General features: G+C 43.7%; 1 protein-coding gene across 8 annotated transcripts in view; it reads right to left on the bottom strand.

The window, feature by feature from the left end:
• The window catches only part of FMNL3 (formin like 3), a 160,626-nt gene that overhangs the window by 11,073 nt on the left and 127,522 nt on the right, over positions 1-22,031 (bottom strand). For all 8 annotated transcript variants that reach the window (XM_042449794.1, XM_042449795.1, XM_042449796.1 and 5 more), the window contains 12 exons: positions 20,582-20,683; positions 19,146-19,407; positions 18,986-19,054; positions 16,865-16,989; positions 14,785-14,987; positions 11,462-11,696; positions 9,082-9,150; positions 8,727-8,807; positions 7,916-8,045; positions 4,505-4,665; positions 2,452-2,553; positions 689-778 (listed from right to left, as the gene is read on the bottom strand). In XM_042449794.1, coding sequence (XP_042305728.1) covers positions 689-778; positions 2,452-2,553; positions 4,505-4,665; positions 7,916-8,045; positions 8,727-8,807; positions 9,082-9,150; positions 11,462-11,696; positions 14,785-14,987; positions 16,865-16,989; positions 18,986-19,054; positions 19,146-19,407; positions 20,582-20,683 — 1,629 coding nt within the window. The remainder of the gene's footprint in view (positions 1-688; positions 779-2,451; positions 2,554-4,504; positions 4,666-7,915; positions 8,046-8,726; positions 8,808-9,081; positions 9,151-11,461; positions 11,697-14,784; positions 14,988-16,864; positions 16,990-18,985; positions 19,055-19,145; positions 19,408-20,581; positions 20,684-22,031) is intronic.

Genomic DNA, 22,031 nt, shown 5'->3' with positions numbered 1-22,031 from the left:
TCTTTTCGTGATAAGGTTGGGAAAAGGATGAAACAAGGTTGGCCTGTCCCCTGTCTGATAATCTCCACAGAAGGGTTTGCAACAGCTCTCTTTCACAAGATGGAACATGTATCCCTGGAGGTAGCAGGCCGGGCTACTTTCCTGTGAGACTTTTATATACAGGAGAGAAGGCCAACCTTAAATAAAAAGAACACATTCCCTGTGATTTCTTTCCCAATAGCAGGAAAGACATGGGAAAAGAAGTAACTTTTAAGTCACAAAAAGCCCAGGAGGAGAATTCCTAATCAGAAACACTACACTTCGGGAGGTGCAGATTGCTCAGACTATTGGCTATTCTTGCCATTTTGTTTATTCATGAAGCACCTACTTTTGTTCTGGGCACTGCTTTCATTACCCAAAAGGACACAGCCAAGGGGGAAAAATACTCAGTAGACTGTAGAGGTGCCCTTACAGAAGTAGCTGCACCATGCCTCCTACAAATCATCATGGTGACATTCATCATAGCTGTGACCTACTTTGGCTTCATTCTACCAATATTTCCCAATGTAGCAACTTCCAGATGTTGTGTTCTATGATCATCATGCCCCCACCTAGTGTGGCCATGGAATCTGTAGTCTGCCTCATAAGGAGGGCACCAGGTTTGTTCAGGCTGCCTTATATTAATCTGATGCCCTGACCCATCCCCTACCTTCTCCAGCCTCTTGGCTTCTTGGGCCAGTGCCTGTTCCCTTTGGGCTTGTTCCTGTTTCTTGCGCAGCTCATTCTCCTGCTCAGCATCCTGGAAGAGAAGACAGAGGGTGGTGGTGGTACAGCCCAGAAAGAAGTCAGGCATGTAGAGTGGGCCTTAAAGCAGTCTCATACCAAGTCATGTCACTGCTGGATCTTGTCAGGTATTATCTTTCCCAGCCCTGCACTCTTTTATTATTTCAAAAGGAGATGGGAGGGAATGAACCTGAGGACTTTGTAATAGCAAGACAATGGCTCAGCTTCTCCACCGATTTACTAACACCTCCAGCCACAAGCAGGGGCAGTAGTCAAGATCACTGGATCAGGACAGAAAATCAAGGTACAGCTAAAAAGTTCAACTTGTGGGTTGCCTTTGTTCAGAGTCACAGAGTTTGAAAGCAACTCAGTGGCTCTGCCTGTCCTGCCTCCTCCCTTGAGGCATATGGTCCTTTATCTAAATGAGTCACAATCTGACACCTTCCTGGTGTGTTAGACTACAACTCCCACCACTCCAACCACCGTGGCCATCACTGTGAATGATGTGGGTTGTGGCCCAGTACAACTAGAAGACATAAGATTGGGAAAGCCTAATCCAAAGAAATCCCAATAATAATAATAATAATAATAATAATAATAATAATAATAATACCACCTTTATGACTAGAGAGCCCACATGGTCTTTTGGGAAATGTCATTAACAAACTATTCTTAGAAATCAAACGCTTTGCTTTACTCTACTCCCCTGTAATTGTGTCCCTTTTCTTAGATTACACATTAATCCCCCTTTGAGTCAGTCTAGGTCTGATTCAACTGGATAACACATGGCCGGTGGCAGGAAAAGTAACTTTTTTTTGGACTATGACTCCCAAAATGTCTTAACCAGCATGGCTAGCATTCATGTTGACTGGGAAATTTGGGGAGTTACAAACCAAAAAAGCTACTTTTCAAAGCTCATAATACTTCTTCTTATTCAGCCTTGTCTCACCAAGTAGTTATGAGTTATTGAGATAAGGAGGAAAAAGATCTAAACATATAATGGGTGCATATTTTGAGAGACAATAATGTACATAAACATGTGACTCCAGCATCTCAGTCTTTCTTCCATTTCTTATTTCTGGCACCACTGGGATTGAGCAGAAAGAGCAACAAGCAATTCAAGATGTACCGTAACTGTCACGGACCACAAATTTCATGATCTCATGACCACATGACTGTGGTCCCAAAGAGCCAATCTGGTGCCACTGCCCAGGATAAAGATTCTGTAGCACTGCCTCAGTTTGTCAGTGAAGGAAGCCACATTAATGCCACAATGATTCTGTGTCAGTCACCCCCTCCTACAGTGAGGGAAGCAGCAAATCTGTCCTTTGGCAAAGGGAACTAGGTTTAAAAGGAAGGATTGGCTAATGCAGCTGTTCAGGGAGCTGGTTTGGTTCTGCTAGGGGCGATGTGTCCGAGATAAACCAGGTTTCACCCAAGAACAGCCCAGTGATGGAATATACAGAGATTGCCAGTGGTTGAGGAGAGACTACATGGATCACAGAGAGGAAATGCTAATTCTGTCACTCTCTGGCCACACCTAGCCACAGGCAGAGGTACTTCCTGTTGGAAACAATGGCAGGAAATGCTCAATGGTAGGGTGCTTCCAACCAAGTTCCCAGGTTCACACAGGGTAAGACCTGCACTTTTTTAGTTCTAAGGCCAGAGATCTCTGGACCCCACACTCACCTTGTAGGATTTGATGAACCGTGCAAATACTGGGAAGAAAACTGATGGCGGTGTTGTCTTGGGGCTCTCACCAAAGTAGCGTACAACTGTGTTGTAGGCCTCCTGCCAAAAGAAAAATAGTGTGAACAGGGTGTGACATCAGCTGCCATCTTAAAATCAGGTTTATTGAGAAACGAAGATGCTGTCAGAGCCAGCTGTTAAGTTCAGTTCAGGGTGAAAATCGTAACCTTTGTATAAAGTGGACTTCTAAGATGCAACTAATGAAATATCTCCTCTGAGGGAGAGAACAGGCAGGCACAGCTCCACCATGCCTAGCCCAGAGACAGATGAAGGGCCATCCCTCCATTCCAACTGTCATTGTCCTGGCCTTGGAGGAAGAGAAGATCTGGCAGAATCTGTTGGACTTGATTCCCTTCCCCACTACCATTCCCTTCTCCTTTTTTGTCATGTCTTTTTAGATGGTAAGCCTGAGGGCAGGGAACTGTCTAATTAACAATTTTCAAGCAGCTCCGACAGATGAGCAGGTATAAATACCTTGAATGAATGAATGAGATGAAACCCAAATCTAAACAGGTAATTCATTTATATTTCATATACAGGGGTACCCCGGGTTACGAAATTAATTCGTTCCGCCGCCGCTTTCGTAACCCGGAATACTTCGTAAGCCGAAAAAGCCATAGGCGCTAATGGGGAAAAGCCGCGATTTCGTGTGAAATAGCGCCGAAAAGCACCAAAAAATTTTTCGTAACCCGAAATAACCTTCGTAACCCGGAACAGTTTTTTTAAATGGATTTTTTTCGTAACCCGGAAATTTCGTAAGGCGGCGCATTCGTATCCCGGGGTACCACTGTACACAATATTATAAACATAGCCTGAAAGTAATTTTATATGCAATATATGTAATAATTTTGTGCATAAAACAGAATAAAACATAAAAAACATAAAACAGGCTAGCCTGAAAAAGAAGAGCCCTCCCTTCATGATAACTGTCATCCTTCAGCCTGTGAGGGAGTGAACGGGCAGGCCCAGTTCTGTCAGGGCTAGCCTGAAGAAGAAGAGCCTTCCCTCAGTCCATCTGCCTTGATCCCGGCCTCAGAGGGAGAGAGTAACTACTGGACCTCATCCCCTTTCCCACCACCATTTCTTCTCCTTTTGTGTCATGTCTTTTAGATTGTTAGCCTGAGGGCAAGGAACCGTCCAATTTAAAAAGAATAATTGTAAGCCGCTCTGGTAGCCTTTAGGGCTGAACGGTGGGGTATAAATACCACAAATAAAATAAAATAAATAAAGAATTTGTGTGGACTGAACCATCAGAAAGCAAAGATGTCACTATCTCAGCCATCCATATAGACAATTTTGGAGTATTTTAGATTTTGGAATTCTGGATAAGGCACACACTATCTATACCAAGGGTAGGCAACCTGCGGCCCACGGGCCGGATGCGGCCCGGCGAGGCCTTGGGACCGGCCCCAGCCCGGTCCTGCCGCCGATTGCCGCCGGGGCCTTTGGCCTCTTGCGGAGGGGCATGGTGGGACAATTGTCTATAGAATTTTGTCCTACATTTGTCCCGGTTTATTTATTTATTTATTTAATATTTTAAAAATTTATTTAAGTATTTATTTTTTGGCTTCGGCCCCCCAGTTGTCTGAGGGACAGCAACCCGGCCCCCGGCTCAAAAAGGTTGCCTACCCCTGATCTATACTATGGAGTGCAACTTACGTTGCAAACTCTTCAGGAGCTTTTCTTTGACTACCCTCTATTTGTATGATGGGGTAGACCATGGGCTGGATATGCCCCTTACCCCAAAGTGTGGCCCCTTGCAAAGGCTTCACACTAATTAAAAAAACATTATGACCGGTAATTTTTTTGCCCTCAAACCAGTCAAACGGACCTAAAACCAGCTGCAAATCTCCACCCCCTTGGTGCCACTCCATAAATAAAAGAGACTGAAATTAGGTCAAAACAGCAGCAGAAAGGAACGTGATGTCACTTCTGGAATGCTGAAAGGTGATGATACCAGGGGAGGGTGAAAAACAGCTTCCCCTCTGCTCACCTCTGCAGTCTTGGCATCCTTCTGCAGTCGGTCCAGCTTCCCCTCATTAGCACTCAGGAAGCTGCGCAGGATGCTGTGTTCGTGCAAGCTGCACTCCCGCCGGATCAGCTCCATTCCACGTCCCAGTTCTTTGACATCCAGCAGCACATTCTCCAAGGATACTGTGGTGAAATGGAAGCCACTGGATTAATTTGGAAACACATTGGTTTGGGGGAAGGGGTTGTGTGTCAAACATTTAAAAAAAAAAAAAAAGCTGGTAAACACTTCAGGAGTGCTCTCAATCCAGAGTGGCGGAAGGTAGATCAGGATTTGCTGATAGAACACAATAAAATAAGTGATCTCAGTGGAATGGCAAAGGTTTCTGATCCCCAGTTGTTTAGCAACATCAACAGCAAACGACTCATCCCCCCATCAAAACTGCTTTGAAATGAAGAAAGCTTGAGGTAACCAGGTGTGGGACGTTCATGTGAAATAAATGTTCAGTTCTGGTGCTGATAAGAACTACCTAGCCCCAGTCTGTGCTCAGAGATGCCCATTCTTCCTTAATATTAAATGCATGATTTTTACATCAGCCTCCAGTTCATAGATCTTGGGGTTCTATTACAAGTAGACCAAACAAACCTGAGGTTTACCTACCCCTGTTCCAAGCTCTAAGCACTCAAACCTGCCTTGCTACACCCAGCTGCAGAAGCTGCCCATCATAGAATCATAGAGTTGGAAGAGACCCCAAGGGCCATCCAGTCCAACCCCCTGCCATGCAGGAAATCTAAATCAAAGCATCCCCGACAGATGGCTGTCCAGCCTCTGTTTAAAGACCTCTAAGGAAGGAGACTCCACTACACTCCGAGGGAGCTTGTTCTACTGTCGAACAGCCCTTACTGTCAAGAAGTTCCTCCTAATGTTGAGGTGGAATCTCTTTTCCTGGAGTTTGCATCCATTGCTCCGGGTCCTAGTCTCTGGAATAGCAGAAAACAAGCTTGCTCCCTCCTCAATATGACATCCCTTCAAGTATTTAAACAGGGCTATCATATCATCTCTTAACCTTCTCTTCTCCAGGCTAAACATCCCCAGCTCCCTAAATTGTTCCTCATAGGACATGGTTCCCAGATCCTTCACCATTTTAGTCACCCTCCTTTGGACATGCTCAAGTTTTTCAACATCCTTTTTAAATTGTGGTGGCCAGAACTGGACACAATATTCCAGGTGGGGCCTGACCAGAGCAGAATAGAGTGGAACTATTACTTCCCTTGATCTAGACACTATACTTCTATTGATGCAGCCTAAAATCGCATTGGCCTTGTTAGCTGCCACATTGCACTGTTAACTCATGTTCAATTTGTGGTCTACCTGGACGCCCAGATCCCTTTCACACGTACTTTCATTCCACTAGGTGTCCCCCATAATACTATATCTGTGCATTTCATTTTTCCGCCCTAAATGCAGTACCTTACATTTCTCAGTGTTGAAATTCATTTTGTTAGCTTTGGCCCCATCAAGGTCATTTTCAATCTTGATCCTGTCCTCTGGGGTATTAACTATTACTCCTAATTTGGTGTCATCTGCAAATTTGATAAGTATGCCCGCAATTCTGTCATCCAAGTCACTGATAAAGATGTTGAATAGCAGTGGGCCCAGGACAGAGCCCTGTGGGACCCCACTGGTCACTTCTCTCCAGGATGAAAAGGAGCCATTGTTGAGCACCCTTTGGGTTCGGCCAGTCAACCAATTACAAATCAATGTAACAGTTATGTTGTCTAGCCCATATTCCACTAGTTTGTTTGCAAGAATGTCATGGGGAACCCTATCAAAAGCCTTACTGAAATCAAGATATACTATATCCACAGCATTCCCTTCACCTAACAAGCTGGTAATTTTATTAAAAAAAAGAGATTAGATTTGTCTGGCATGACTTCTTTCTCTGAAACCCGTGTTGACATTTTGTGATTATGAAATTGCCATCTAGATGTTCACCGACTCTCTGTTTAATGACCTGCTCTAAACTCTTTCCTGGTATTGATGTCAGACTAACTGGACGATAATTGTTGGGATCCTCTTTTTTCCCCTTTTTGAAGATGGGGACATTTTCCCTCCTCCAGTCTGCTGGGACTTCTCCTGTTCTCCAGGAGTTCTCAAAGATCATTGCCAATGGCTCCGATATTACATTAGCCAGCTCTTTTAATACTCTTGGATGTAGTTCATCAGGTCCTGGAGATTTATATTAATTTAGATTAACCAGGTATTCCTGTACTGTCTCTTTACTTACTCTGTGCTGAAATCCCCCTATTCTGTCTGGAATATGTTTAACTTTTTTTTGGCCTCACTTTGTCTGAAGGAGCCAGGAGGCAGCATTTGGTTCTGGGAGGAGGTGGAATTAAGCTTGTGTAACTCATGGGGAGCAGCAGTCTGAACAGGTAATGTTTCAAAATTCTGTTCCTCTCATAGTGAGGGACACTTTGGGAAAAAAATCTTTTTTAAAAATGTTGTGCACATGCTGAAAGAAGCTGTGATTGGTCCAAGGTCCCTGTGACATACTCCAGAGACTCCAGAGTTCCACACCAGGGAACCAAAACACCTTTTCTTCTGTGCCTTGATAGCAGATTTCCAGGAGATGGCACTGCTAGCTTGCTATATCCACCACACTCAGCACAACCAATACAGATAGTAGGGATGAGGTTTTGTAGCAGAAGCAGCCGCAGCAAACTAATTCAGCTGACTGGAAAATCAATTTTGGGCTACATCTTCCTGAATTCTCATGCTAGTATGGGATCCAGGAATGATGGCTGGAGAAGGCTGGAAGCCATCATCCCCCCAAATTAACTTTTCCATAGTCTGTTTCATCCTGCGACTTTTGGGCACAAGCTATGTTTCTAGGCCATAGCCCTGTTGTGCAAACATCATTCTCTTCTCAAACACTGCAAGGTGCTTAACTACCCAAAAAGCTGCTTTAAACCAAGTCAAAACACAGGCCCTTTTCCCTGGGGAGTCACTCTGGCTAGCACTGGTTCCCTAGCGTCTCAGGCTTTCCTATCACCTCCTATTTGATCCCTCTAGCTGAAGATGACAAGGACTGAATTCAAAATTTTCTGCATGCAAACCCAGAGGAAAAATTAACTTTATTAAAATTCAGCTATATTCAAAAACACACAACATTTAAATGTTACCGTCACAATATCTGACAAATAAGGATGGAAGACAATGTAACAGATGGCTTCTGCAGTGGGACAGGTACATACAAGGGAGAATCTGTACTAGGGATCAAGAATGTGAAACCCTCCAGATGTTATTGAAACACAGTTCCCAAGAATGGTGGCTGCTGCATCGAGAGGGCCACATGTTCCTCATCCCTGATCCATGTGATATCTGGGATTGGGCCCCACACGCCAAATTGACCAGTGCTGAAGGAAGACTTACCTGCAGCTGCTTTCTCCACAAAGTGAAGTTCCTGCCAGAAGGTACTCAGCTCTGGGTATTTCTCCTTCACCATCATAGCAATGAAATGCAGGAGTGTCAGTTTTCGGTCCGTCGACTTAGTGTCCAACAGCTTCCAGGGTAGAGCAGGGAGAGGAGAACAGAGTATCAAGGCACTAGTACACTGCTCTGCACAAATGTGGTGAAAAGTAGAGAGCAAAGACATACACATGAAAGTGGGTTGTCCTGTACAGAGAAGTGCAAGTGTGTGGAAATGGCTGTGGGTGTCCATGTGTGTGGATGTGTGCAATTAAGAAAGAAATCAGGACCTGTGTAAAGTGGCAGTGCCAGTGTTTCATTTGCATTGGTTGATATCTGTGACCAAGAACATATAGCAAAAGGTGACCATGCAAAGGGTGACAAATGGATCAGAGGGGCAAGGTAGGATTTTTAAGTATATAAATTAAACCTGGGCATTTAGCAAGATGACACACATATATTGTTAAGACAGCAATCACCTGAATGCAAACGAGTGAGCATACAGAAGAAGATGGGAACCTCTGGTCTGCAAGGTATAATCCATACTACAAAAAATATGGATCCAGTTTTCTGAGTTTCTATGTCAGGTCTGCCAATCTTCCCCTCAACAGAGAAGGTAAATGGCATGTATGGGAATCCCACAGTTATCTCTAATTACTGAACATAATAATCTCCTTCTCCTTCTAGGTGCATATCACAATCATATGGAGACATACTGTCACACAGATGGGCTTATAGGCACCTTGTGCTACCCTTTTTAATAGTCCCTCCTTACCAGATCAAGGCTCTGCAGTTTGAAACCATATACTGAACCACGTTTACTGCTGTTCATGTAATTGCCAAGGGCCAGGATAATCTGGAGGAGAAGAACACGTGTCACAGAGAAGAAGGTCAACACATCTGATATTTGCAAAGTAGTAGTAGGGATCACCAGCCAATAATTACTGGAGCTCAGCCTGCATGTTAACTTCACTGACTCCATGGAGACCATGTCCTTTGGCCTGGAGTCTTCAGCATCTCAGTGGTGAAGGAAAGGGCTAAATGAGTCTGTACCAAAACAAGTCCTTCCTTACCCCCCAGCCCACAGACATTTCACATGTAAGTACCTCCACACCAGCAAAGTGACCTACCTCCAGCATACGCTTGAGCTTCTGTGAAGATTTGACAGATGCTGAAGCGGCGATGATGGCACTGAGTTGCTACAGGAAGAAAAAGCCAAAATATTACAAGTATTATCACTGATCAAGCACAAAAACATATCCCAGTAGGAGGAACCTATTCTTCTCTTGAAAGCCACAATCCCTTAGGGGTAAGTTGTTGTGGGCAGGACTGAAACTAGCAATGTGTAGGCCCAGTGAAAAAAAATGGCGGAAGGACTGCCTCACCCCATTTGTTTGCAGGGAGAATCTGAAATTAGGTTCAAACCTACTTAAAGTTAGGCCAAGGGACCCCTGCCACCCTAGGGGTACAAGTTGCCCAACCTTGCTGTAAAATCACTACAAACTCTTGTCACATGCAGGTCTACAAGCTGGTAAAATGAACACTGGGAGCAGGACTGTGCTACTGTTCACTGTTGTTTAGTTACCAGGGGCTTTAAGTTTTATCCATCTTATAAAAGCACAGGTTTTGTTCACAAAGGAACAACAAGCACAGGGAAGTCAAGGGCAAAGGGAGAGCAGAGTGTTCCTGCTCCCTTCTTGCCAGGCTACAGTCAAGTGCATGACCTTCCAGACTGTAAAAAAGGGCTAAAGAACAAAAGCAAGCAAAAATTAGATTAATTAACAGTCAAAAGGAAGCAAGGAAGGAAAGAAGGGGAGGGGAGAGAAACAGAACGAGAGAGAGTAAGACAGTAGTTGTTAAATGTATTTTATTATTCAAATTGTATTTTATTGTTGTTAGCTGTGTTGGGCACTTTAAGAATGACAGATTATAATCGGCAGGTTATAATTCCAAATAGTAATAATAGGATGTAAGGAAGATAGTGAACTCAAAAATTGTATTCAAAAAGAAAACTGTTTTGATCTGTTTTAGCATAAAAAGACAGAAAGGAATCCAGGTGCACCTTTGACTCTAGGTGGGAAGAAGACATTTCTAGAATAAGCTTTACAGTCACTTTATCAGATACAAAATAATACTACTAATAAAGGAGAGAAATAAATAAAGAAAAAGAAATAAAAATGTATTCAGTTTCTCCCAACCCTTAGCAAAACAAATAGTGAAATTTACACGGGACCCTATGCAAGCAAAAGACAAATCCCAAATCCCTCAGCCTGCATGATCACTGATTGAGTGTTGTTCTCAAAAGTAATGTTTTCAAGCTTGGGAAAAGAATGATCTAATGGCCCGTCCCTTGAAGCTGCTGGACAGCACTGACCCAAAGGGCACTGTCCTACTTGTCCATCATCAACTGATACAGTGGCACTGCAGGATGCTAAGAATGCAAAATATGTCAATTACCCTCAAATCAGATTGCTAGGTAATTGGAAGGTTATGCAATGATGTAATTATGTTTGCTTTTACAAGAAAAATATTCATGACATTGTTCCAAAGAATGCATCTGTTCACATTTTTAAACAGACACCAGGAATACTGTGCATATAAAACAGGGATGAACAATTTGAGCCCTCAATATACTGCTGTACTACAAACAAGATCACCTTTATTTAATATATCAAGTGGTAAGGGGTACTGGGTGTTGCAGTCCAACAGCAGTTGGAGGGTCACAGTTTCCACAACTCTATTGTGACACCTACATCAAAAAAATATATGAAATTGTCATTTAGCACAGGACTAGCCTCTTGGAGCAGTTTAACAAGGAATATAAATCCCAAAAAGTAAATATTAGCCATGTGTGTTTACCTGGAACCAAGACAAAAAGAATACTAACAAATGTTTGGGTCCCCAGTGAGAAACGGTGCATATTAAGAGACTCCACTGAGAAAATTGTCAATTGCTCTATATGTTGCATTCTATGTATTTTGCCCAAAATGTATTTTGTGCAAAATATTCATTTTTGTATGAAGAACAAATGTTTTGCACAATTTTTTTCACAAGAAAGTCCTGAAATATGAAAAAAAAAATCTCAGCCAGTAATGAAATTTTTTTGAAATTATTTAGTCTTGCATGCAAGAACAAATTAAGTAAAGATTTACATCCCTAGCAAGCAAATCCCATCAAACACAAGGAGCCTTACTTCAGTGGCATAAAAAGCTGGTATTCTCATTCTGTCTTCTCTCCCTCCCTCCCTCCGTCTCTGTCTGTCTGTCTATCTCTCTCTCTCTCTCTCACACACACACACAAGTACACAAAATAAAGGGAGAAGTGGATGGAAAGAGAAGTGGATGGCGAAAACAGACAAGGAAGGATAGAAGGCCACCATGAGGGTCAGCTGTAGGGACCTCCATGATTCCCTGCTTCCTCTCAAACATAATAAAGCCCCCCTTCCTTATCATGAATGAAGAACAGAAACCAAGAGCAGAGGCTCCCACTGAACTGTGATAAACCCCTTACCGGCATGAGCATCTGGATATTTTCACTGAAGTTGCCCAGGAAGGCCATTATGGCCATACGCTGCGTCAAGCGCTCCACCTTGCTGAAGTGCAGCATGAAGCGGTCCTCATCCGACAGCTCTTCCAGTGGCTTCCGCTCCTTCTCATACTGACGCAGCAGCTTTACCTCATTCTCTGTCGGCAAGAAGCGCATGAGACACTCCACAAAATCCACCGGTAGTGTCTTCAGGTCAAACCTAATTTCCCCCCCCAAGAAAGATTTTAAAATTAGCTTTACAACATTAACAGTAATTTACATAGCTATTATCTCAATTGAATAACCTGATAGTCCCTAGATTAAAAAAAAACACAGAAGAGTATTTAAATATTGTACAAAAATGTCCTATGAGTTGATGGTAGGCCTTCTTCCAATGTTTAGTCCAAAACCCAAGATATAACAGATTCTTGAGCAAGGTTCTGGAGCTCCAGACGTTTCTACATGAAATAGCATATATAGATCCATTTCAATCTGGTTTCAGACCTGGCTATGGCACAGAGGCATTTTGGTCACCTTGGTGGATGACTTACACAGGGAACTGGACAGGGTGAATGTGTCCTTGTTGGTCCTGCTAGATCTCTCAGCGGCTTTCGATACCATCAACCATGGTATCCTTCTGAGCCGCACTTTTGGGATGGTACCTGGGGGCACTGCTATGCAGTGGTTCCAGTCTTTTCTGGAGGAGCGGATTCAGAAGATGGTATTGGGGGACTCCTATTTGACTCCCTTGGCCGCTAGCCTGTAGGGTCCCACAGGGTTCTGTGTTGTCCCCCATGTTGTTTAACATCTACATAAAACCGCTGGGAAAGATGATTGGGAGTTTTGAGATGTGGTGTCATCAGTATGCAGATGACAACCAACTCTATCTCTCTTTTCCATCTGATTCCAAGGAAGCTATCTCTGTACTTAACCAGTGTCTGTGGCCAGTAATGGACTGGATGAGGACAAATAATTTGAAGATTAATCCAGACAAAACAGAGGTGCTCCTGGTAAGTCATAAAGCAGATTAGGGAATTGGGGCTTTGCCTGAGCTGGATGGGGTTACGCTCCCCCTGAAATCTCAGGCTTGCAGCTTGGCTGTGCTCCTGGACTCCACACTGAGCCTGGATGCCCAGGTTTCAGCAGTGCCAGGCGTGCATTTGCATAGTTAAAACTAGTGTGCCAAGCTGCGCCCATTCCTTGAGACATCAGATCTGGCTATGGTGACACATGCCTTGATTACATCCCATTTGGACTACTGTAATGCACTCTAAATGGGGCTGCCTTTGGAAACTGTTCGGAAACTTCAGTGGGTCCAAAACGCCACAGCTAGAATGCTAACTGAAGCCAATTATAAGGAGCATATAATTCCTTTATTGAAACAGCTTCACTGGCTACCGGTTTGTTTCCGAGGACAACTCAAAGTTCTGGTCATGACCTATAATGCCCTACATGGCTTAGGTCCAGACTATTTGAGAAACTGTATCTCCCCATCCAAACCACCTAGAGTCCTAAGATCCTCAGGAGAAGGCTTTCTCTCGGTCCCACCACCATCCCAGGCTTGTTTGGTGAGGACACAAGAGAGACCCTTCTCAGTGGCTGCTCCCACCCTGTGGAACTCCCTTCCACAGGAAGCTAGGCTGATCCCCTCCCTGCTGGCCTTTCGCCAGCAAGCAAAAACATTTTATTCCAGCAAGCTATTTAAAATCATGCAGGCCTAGTTTTATTGTGGGGGGGTTGGTTTAGATTATGTTTAACCTTTGTATGTTTTAAATTTTGTATGTTTTGTACTTTAACAAATATTTACAAATATTTACAAACAAATATTAACAACTATTGTTAAACAAATATTTAACAAATATTTACAAATATTTTGTAAAATATTTTGTATTTTAACTTTTTACTGTTTTAATTAGGCTCTTTTAATTGTTTTTAAAAAATGTTCTTTCAATGTGTTTTTATATTGTGAGCTGCCTTGGGTCCCTTTTTAGGGAGAAAGGTGGGATGAAAACAGAATAAATAAATAAAAATAAATAAACAGATTGCACATTTCTTCAGGGTTATTTTCTGCTATTTTTCTCATTACCATTCCAGCTTTTGCTATCAATTTTTCAGCAACAGCAATCCATCACAGCTTATCCAACCAATATCAGACAGATAATCTTTCTGCATTTTACCAGGATTTTGCTATTTTGGCTCTAAAGCTATAAATTGAATTGAGATCGAATCTTTACATGGCAGTTCTGGATTTTCCCCATCAAAAATATACATTAACAAACATTATGAGAAAACTGTTTTAGGCCAAACCTAAAATAGCACAGACAAAATCAAATGTCTTGTCAATGGACTTCCACTCCCATGATGGGAATCCTTCTTTCTTCTCTCAGTTGCCTTGCAGCCCTATCTCTGAAAATCTGTTCGGGGGGGGAGGGGTCTTCAAACTTCTGGATCACACTTTGAAGATACTGAGCAGGGAAGGATGCATGGAGGAGAAAAACCTCCCCACCAATTTTGCCTCTAACAGAAATATCTCTGTTTATGGAACACTTAACGATTTCACTAGTAGCAGGAAAACAAGCAAAGAATACTGGCTGCTTAATGCAGGAGATTCTTATCATTAAATGTTGTCTTGTATCATGTTACTTTATTTATATTTGCTTTTCCCCAAAAAGTAGAGCTCAAGATGGCTCACAAGATAAAAGAAACACAAGCAGGTGAAACTACTACAGTGTACCCACATCATACACGGGCGCGGTCTACGCAACTTTCAGCATACACTGAAAGCTGTGCGGGGAGGAAGGAGTGGCATGTCCCATAGTGAGTAATAGGGCGTGCACCTGTGGCAACGCACGCCACCATGCCACCGTGTGCATGAACCCCATTCATTTAAATGGGGCTCGAGCATGCACAGAATTTGCTTTACGTGGGGAAGTTCGGAACAGATCCCCGCGTAAAGTAAGAGCACACTGTAATACAGTATACCAAAAATATGGATATAGACAGATTGAGGTGGCTACCTCAGGCAGTAGATGTGGAGATTATGAAAGGTCAGCAAATTGTGAATGCATTATATTTGCTATTGTTGGGCTTCTACTGTCAGGAAATGGGGAAAGGTGATTGTGAGTTTTTCTGCAGTATGTGCCAAAATAATGCAACTGCCTTTGAATACTATATAATTTGAATAGCAGGGTGGTGGCAGTATTTTTTGGAAATAGATCTCAGGCAGAAAAGGGCATTAGACCAGCCTCTGGAGAGATATCCCACTGACTTAGTGGTCTACAAACAAAACCACAGAAAGCGGTACCCACGTGTGGATGGCTTTGCAAATCTCCTCTGTGGTCCTGCCCGCCTTGCGTAATGTGATGGCCAGGTTTTTGGCCCGGTTGGCTTCCAGCAGGGTGACCTTATTGGCAGCTTTATGGGATGCCTTGTTCTTGGAGCAGAGGAGGTCAATGGCAGGGCCCTGGGCTTTGGTCTTAAAGAGCTCTTCAAATTTGTCAAGGTCAAGATCCTGGGAGAGAGAAGAGAACCCGAAGAGTTACCCCTCCGTCTGCTGGATATAATCAGACCACATAGAAAAAAAGTTTATACCATTTGACTGTTACCTATTCCTGTCTCAAAGAATTTTAAAAGTGCACATGGTGTGTCGATCAGATACTTACATTTTGGCAGTAAATAGAGTATAGTGAACAGATAATAATACTTAGATTGGGCTGAAATGGGTTCAAACCCTATTCTTATATGGTTGCTGAGAGTATGAACCGCATGTGTGCTACACTGAGGCCCGTTACAGATGGGCTAAAAAGTACGTGCAGAGCGCATACACGGCCGCCGCCATCAATACATGACGACCGCGCCGCCTCCAAACGAGGTGGCGCGGTTGTGACGTATTGGGGTCGCGGCAGGGCACCTAGGGCGCCCTTTCCACGACCCCGGAAGGAGCTCCGTTTCGGAGCTCCTCCCTGGTTTGGTCCGCTGGGTGCAGCCTTCAGACAGCTGCGCCCAGCAGACCAAAGGAGGCCCCTTTCTCCTTCTCCCTGCCGCCACGGGGTGTTCTTGGGGCTTGAAGCCCCAAGGACACCCCTTTCCAGGCTGCGGGGAAGGGGCCTTTTGCTGCTTCCCCGCAGCCCGGAAAGCGGTGGATTGGGGCTTCAGCGGCTGCCGCTCTGGCCACTGAGGCCCCGATCTGGCGGGGAAAGGTGCGCCTACAGGCCGCCCCTAAGGGGCGGTCTGTAACGTGCCTGAGTTAACTGAGGGAAGGGTCAGAGCTACACAAATCAGTTCAGAAGCCTGAAATAAAACTGGCTGGATCGCTCCAAATGAGATTCAGGCAGCTATTACCATCATCAGCTGTGGTTACTTAAACTTTTTATCATCTTTCAGGCTGCCAAACTCATTCTGTCTCCAATAAATGTAGCTCTGTCTGTGGAACATTGGAACTGGATTTCACCAAAATCAGCAAAAGAAGCAAACAAGAACAGAATATGAATTGGCTGCTTAATGAGAGAGACTGGGGGCATTCCTACCATTCTATTTTGTAGTGTACTGTATTCCTGTGGCAGGACTAATTCCTAGCATCGGTCTCCATTCGCTGTGCTGACTAGATGTACTGGGTAATCCAGCAACATCTGGAGAGACAACCAGTGTAGTGGTTTGAGCACTGGACTATGACTCTGGAGTCTGGGGTTTGAATTGCCGCATGGCCATGGAAGTCCACTGGGCAAATCACACACTCAGAGAAAGGCAAAAGCAAACTACCTGTGAACAAAACTTGCCAAGAAAACCTCATTATAATGTCACCTTAGGGTAGCCACACAGAAGAACAACAACATCTGGAAGGCCACATAAATACCAGTGTTCCAGACTTTAGGGCAAGTATAGGCATCTACTGCACTCAGAGGCTAGTTTTCTGTCCCGGAACCCCCTGAGAACTGTACTAATACACTCTCTTTCTCTCTCTCAAACACAACACATAAATCAAATCACGCGTGACTCCACCTGGTTTTGAAAAACAAGTACTTTTTGATATTAAATAGTACAAATGGTCCCTGTAACCTATTTAAAAAGTGAATTGCCACTCCTAATTAAGACCAGTCAATACTTCAAAATTTATTGTTCCAAAATTTAATGCATTCAACCTCAATAAAGTTATTTTCAACATTTAATTTCCCCAAAGTCTTTAGTCCCTTGGACAACTGAACCATTCAGTACTATTACACTATATTAGCCTACTTGTGTCTTCTTCATCACCACAAGCACCACAGATAAACAAAAGATAAAAAGCTTATTTTCCCCCTTTATTAGAACTAACACTTTCCCAGAGTTCTTTATTGGAAAAGACACTTTCCCAAGGTTATACCTTAATACTGGTTTCCCTCATTAGCTCACCTCCAAGATCTTCTCATCATCCAGTTCACTGAAGACCGTGCCACTGATCTGGTTAGGTTTCAGTGCTGTCCAGTTAAAGACTGGCAAGCGGAATTTGGTCTTAATGGGCTTCTTAATCCGGATTGCTTAGGAGACAGAGGAGAGCAGAAATTATTATTTGACAAGATGGAGGGGAGGGGACATAACAGGCCACATCTCAGCTCAACTCCAACAAATCATGGGTAGGAGGAGGTCATTATTGGGAAAACTCAGTTTCAATAAGTCACTGGCTGGATCTTCTGGCAGTTTTTTGTGCTGTTTCAATTCATGTTTTTGGGGTTTTCTCAAGTCATGATATCTGAAATGTAGACATCAGGAACTTGTGAGGCTGTCAACACTAAGTCTTTGACCAAACCAAATCCATTGGATGCATCCACTTTTATGGCTGCAACCTTAAACACACATATTAGGAATTAAGTCTTGCTAAACATGGTATTTACTTCTGAATATACATATATAGGATTGGGCTGCCCATCTTATATAAGAGAAAAGTGGACTGCTATCAAAATCAAGAGAGGTATACGTGTAATTGTATCTATCAGGTTAAACATACAAGCAAAATAAAGCAGTTTCCAGCTGCTTTGAATGCGGGGAGTTTAGACAATGCACAGAAGTGGCTGGAAACTGGACTGAAGCTGCGCTCTGGGGCTAAAAACCTGAACAAAAAGAAGCTGAGATAGCCTGATTCAAGGTGGAAAATGCACAGGACATGTATGGAGGAACTCCATGATTGTGCTTTGCCAATGTATCACTTGCACACCGATGCCTCAATGGCCTGTACTGGCTAGGCATTGCATCTGCAACTGCATGGCTGATCAAAGGGGCGACTGTACAATGGGATGGCGTCTGGGAAGACGTGGGAGGTACTTGGAAGTCACAGGCGGTGTGTCTGTGTGATAGTGCATATGTACGACAAGGAGGCAACAAAAAAATTACCAGCAGAATGGCTTGATGCCATGCTGTGCGGTCGAGCCATGTGAATTTGGCCAACTTTAGGAATGGGCCATGTGGGCAGCAGGGTTTTAACCCGCTTTTGGAAAAAGCAGGATTTTTTTCCTGCCCGTCTTCTCTGGCCCCATGTGTGCCTTTGAAATCAGACTGGGTTTTTCTTCATTAGCATGATGGACATGATATGCACTAACATTTGATAGTCTTTTGGAATGTATTGAAAATGTATATGTTTGAGCACATATCTGGTTTTAACCTTAGCTCACTGAGGTTTTCTGGACTCTGTGTGAATTTTTGTACTAGAATTTTGTTAATGAAGGTTGGTGTATAAACATTTTAATGATTAAATAAATAAAATATGTTCTAAATAATGTTGAACTTTACAAAATTGGGTCTCACAAAAAATAAATTCTGCAGCTGATATAGATTAGAAAAACTGAGAATGTTTTCATCATTATTCTTATTTCATTCATCATTTACCTAGCAACTGTGGTTAACTGCAAAATATACTTTGGTTTTATGAATCATAGTGAGGAGCCCTCTTATCACTATGAAATTTTATTCAGCTGCTTCTCTCGGCTTGAAAAGTACTGCTGGGATAGACCACACACTTTCAAAACATACCTTTACAGCCATAAAACTTAGAAATGTTTTTATGGGGAGAATGTTGAGATCATTAGGAAGCTGGTGCTGTGCCCAGAATTCTCTATGAAATTACAGAATGCACACAGCACCATCTCTTGACTAAACCAATAGTTCTAAACCTTTGATCTTCCAGAGGAAATTGGATTTCAGTTCCCAGAATCCCTGTTGGCCATGCTGACTGGGGCTTCTGGGAGCTTTAGTCAAAACAATCAGAAGACCACTGCCTAGAGCAGTTGGTTTCCAGATGTGCTTTCTAAGTTTTTCTACAACCTATTTTTTAAAGAATACTGGAGAGTATTTTTCTTTCAAATCTGCTACTCTTGGAAATCCAGGAGGGGCAACTGTCCTTTCTTGAAGTTTTGGGGTTTGTGAGAGTGTGTGTTGCTGTGGGGCCCTGGAGGACTGCAAAAAAGAGACAGAGTTCCTCAATTTCCCCTTTGCTGTTCTATTCCTTTATCCTTACTCCTTTCTGCAAGAAGTCAAATGTACCTGATAATCCCATAGTGAGGATCATGGATGGCGATGTACCAGGGAGTGGTGGGGCCGGTGGACACTTATCTGTGAAAGAAAAAACAACAGATAGGACTCAGGCACTACTCTGGCTACACAAAACCCGATTTCTTGCTCTGGAGCATGTATGCACATATACCTGGGAGCGGAGGAGGGGGTGGAGGAAGAGGAGGTGGAGGAGGCGGAGGTGGAGGGGCAGCCTCCATGGGAGGCAAAGCTGGGAGACGGAGGTCATCCTCAGGAATGTCGTTGAAGTTGATCTCCACCTCTGGAGGGGGTGGCAGTGGCAAGTGATCGACCCCTGTTGGATGCGAGGTGTAGTGACGCCGGAAAGCCTCCTCTTTCTCCTTGATGATCCTGCGCAGAGTATGCACCTGGTTGCTGGCACTTTCATAGGTTTCCTGTCCCAGAAGACACAGATACTAGATAAGGCCTCTTTCCATCCCATTTGATGAAGACCAGTCGCTGTTCATGTCTCTCTGAAATGCAACCTCAAAAGCACTGAGGGTCACACAATAACTCCACCCCCTCCTCCACTCCCAGGTATGTGTGTGTACATGATAAAGTGCACTATTCATAGCAGCGAGGATGGACTTCCTATTCCATTTTTCCTTTAGATGGTAAGATGGAGCCCTGGTGGCGCAGTGGTTAAATGCCTGTACTGCAGCCATTCACTCAAAACCACAAGGTTGCGAGTTCAAGACCAGCAAAAGGGCCCAAGCTCGACTCAGGCTTGCATCCTTCCGAGGTTGCTAAAATGAGTACCCAGACTGTTGGGGGCAAATTAGCTTACTTGCTAATTAGCTTACTTGCTGTTCACCGCTATGAAAAGATCATAGCGGTATATAAATAAAACAAATTATTAATTATTATTATTAAGATGGGGAAAAGTCAGGGGTACAATCTTTTCAATCAGCAGCTTTTGAACCTTCTACTTTTGGACAATTCGTCCTATGATGATTTCCTGTCAAGGAACCCCATGAATGTCTCTGCAGAAACATATTGTTTTCAACAAGGTTCTTAGAGTACAGTGGGCCCTTGGTATCCACTGGGGTTTGGTTCCAGGACACCCTGTGGATACCAAAATCTGTGGATGCTCAAGTCCCATTAAATACAATGACAAAATGAAATGGTGTCCCTTACACAAAATGAAAAAAACCAAAGTCTGCTGTTTGGAATTTATATTTTTTTGGAATATTTTCAAGCTGTGGATGGTTAAATCCATGGATAAGGAATCCGTGCATAAGGAGGATCTACTATAGTTTGAAGAGTGCACTCAGCTGGCAGGAAACACTACCTGAGCTTAATGGGCCAGCTTCCTCTTCACTCTGTAAACTGGAATCCCTGGTGTGTGGACCCAATGCTGTCTTTCATCTCCCTCATGATTACAAGCATCAGTGGCCTCCAGCAAGCTGGTCTCATCATTACCAAACTTTTTCACTTCTAAGCTTCTGAGAAAGCAAAGGATTCCCCAGCTTATAGTACATGAAAAATCTGCTTCAAACATAAAGATCAGGCCCCACCCATTTTCCTCTCCTTAGAAAAGTGCCTACTGCTTTCTCTTTCCCTGCATACCTTGACAATTTCCAGTTCCTTCTCCCGCTGTAATAGCTGTTTCTCCAGCTCTGCCACCCGCATAATGTTCTCATTCTCCAGATCCAGCAGCTTTTCTGTCAACTGAATAAAAACAAAAAATTAGAGGTCAGCATCTTGGTATGCCTACTCAGAAAACTATCTGGCCAAACTTTCCTATGCAAGGCAGACTTCCTGAAAATGTCATGGGGCTTGTGCTTGTTGGTTCATAGGATTTTTTAAAAACTGCTGACCCTTATGGTTGCAGGCATATCTGAAACTTAAGATGCAATCTGTTTAGCCTTCCTGCTACCCTTTCTATTTCTATCCAGGAGATCTTCTTCACACAACGTATGATATAATAATAATAATAATAAAAAGTTTATTTTTATCCCGCTTTTCCAACTTTGATCAAAGCGGCATACAGAATTTAGATAAAAAATACACCAAGATAAAAACAGTTTAAACAACATTTAAAAACAGTCACAATAACAACAGGGCCAGCTGAGTGGGGGAATCCATAAACATTACAAGGTCGTCAACATAGGGGGTGAAACATAAAATGACATCTCATGAGGGGAAGGCTTTAGAGAAGAAGAAGGTCTTAAGGTTCTTCTTAAAAGTATCTAAAGATGTGGTGGAGCGGAGCTCGTCCGGGAGATTATTCCATATTCTTGGGGCCAAGATAGAGAAGGCCCATTGCAAGGTCCTCGCATAACGTGCAGTTGGGACCTCCAGCAGATTCTTCCCTGCCGACCTGAGTGTGCGGGGCGGATTATATGGGGAGAGGCGGTCCTTCAAGTACCCTGGGCCCAAGCCACTTAGGGCTTTATAGGTCATAACCAACACCTTGTATTGCGCCCGGAAGCAAATAGGCAGCCAATGAAGATCTTTCAAAATAGGTGTTATGTGGTCTGACCTGGAACCACCAGCGACCAGTCTCGCTGCCATATTTTGCACTAACTGTAGCTTCCGGGTTTGGTACAAGGGTTGCCCCATGTAGAGCGCATTGCAGAAATCCAATCGAGAGGTTACCAGAGCATTTACTACAGTTTCAAGGTCCCTCCGGTCCAGGTAGAGGCGCAGCTGGCGTATCAGCCAAAGCTGATAACAAGCGCTCCTGGCCGCCACATCCACCTGAGATGACAGCTGGAGCGACGAGTCCAGGAGCACTTCCAAGCTGCGAACCGAGTCCTTCAAGGGGAGCGTGACCCCGTTCAGGACAGGATGGCAAATCTCACCACCCGGACCCGGGGAACCTATCACCAGTACCTCCGTTTTCTCTGGATTCAGGCTGAGTTTGTTTTCCCTCATCCAGCCCATTACCAACTCCAAGCAGGCATTTAGAGGAGAGATGCCATCCCTCATCACTGCATCAGTCGGAGAGACAGAGAAACAAATTTGGGTGTCATCAGCGTACTGATAACCCCGCGACCCGTATCTCCGGATTATC

The sequence above is a fragment of the Sceloporus undulatus genome, chromosome 2 (assembly GCF_019175285.1).
Source record: "Sceloporus undulatus isolate JIND9_A2432 ecotype Alabama chromosome 2, SceUnd_v1.1, whole genome shotgun sequence".
Lineage (NCBI taxonomy): Eukaryota > Metazoa > Chordata > Lepidosauria > Squamata > Phrynosomatidae > Sceloporus > Sceloporus undulatus.
The sequence above is the reverse complement of the archived record's forward strand: the minus strand, read 5'-3'. Positions and strand labels throughout refer to the sequence as shown.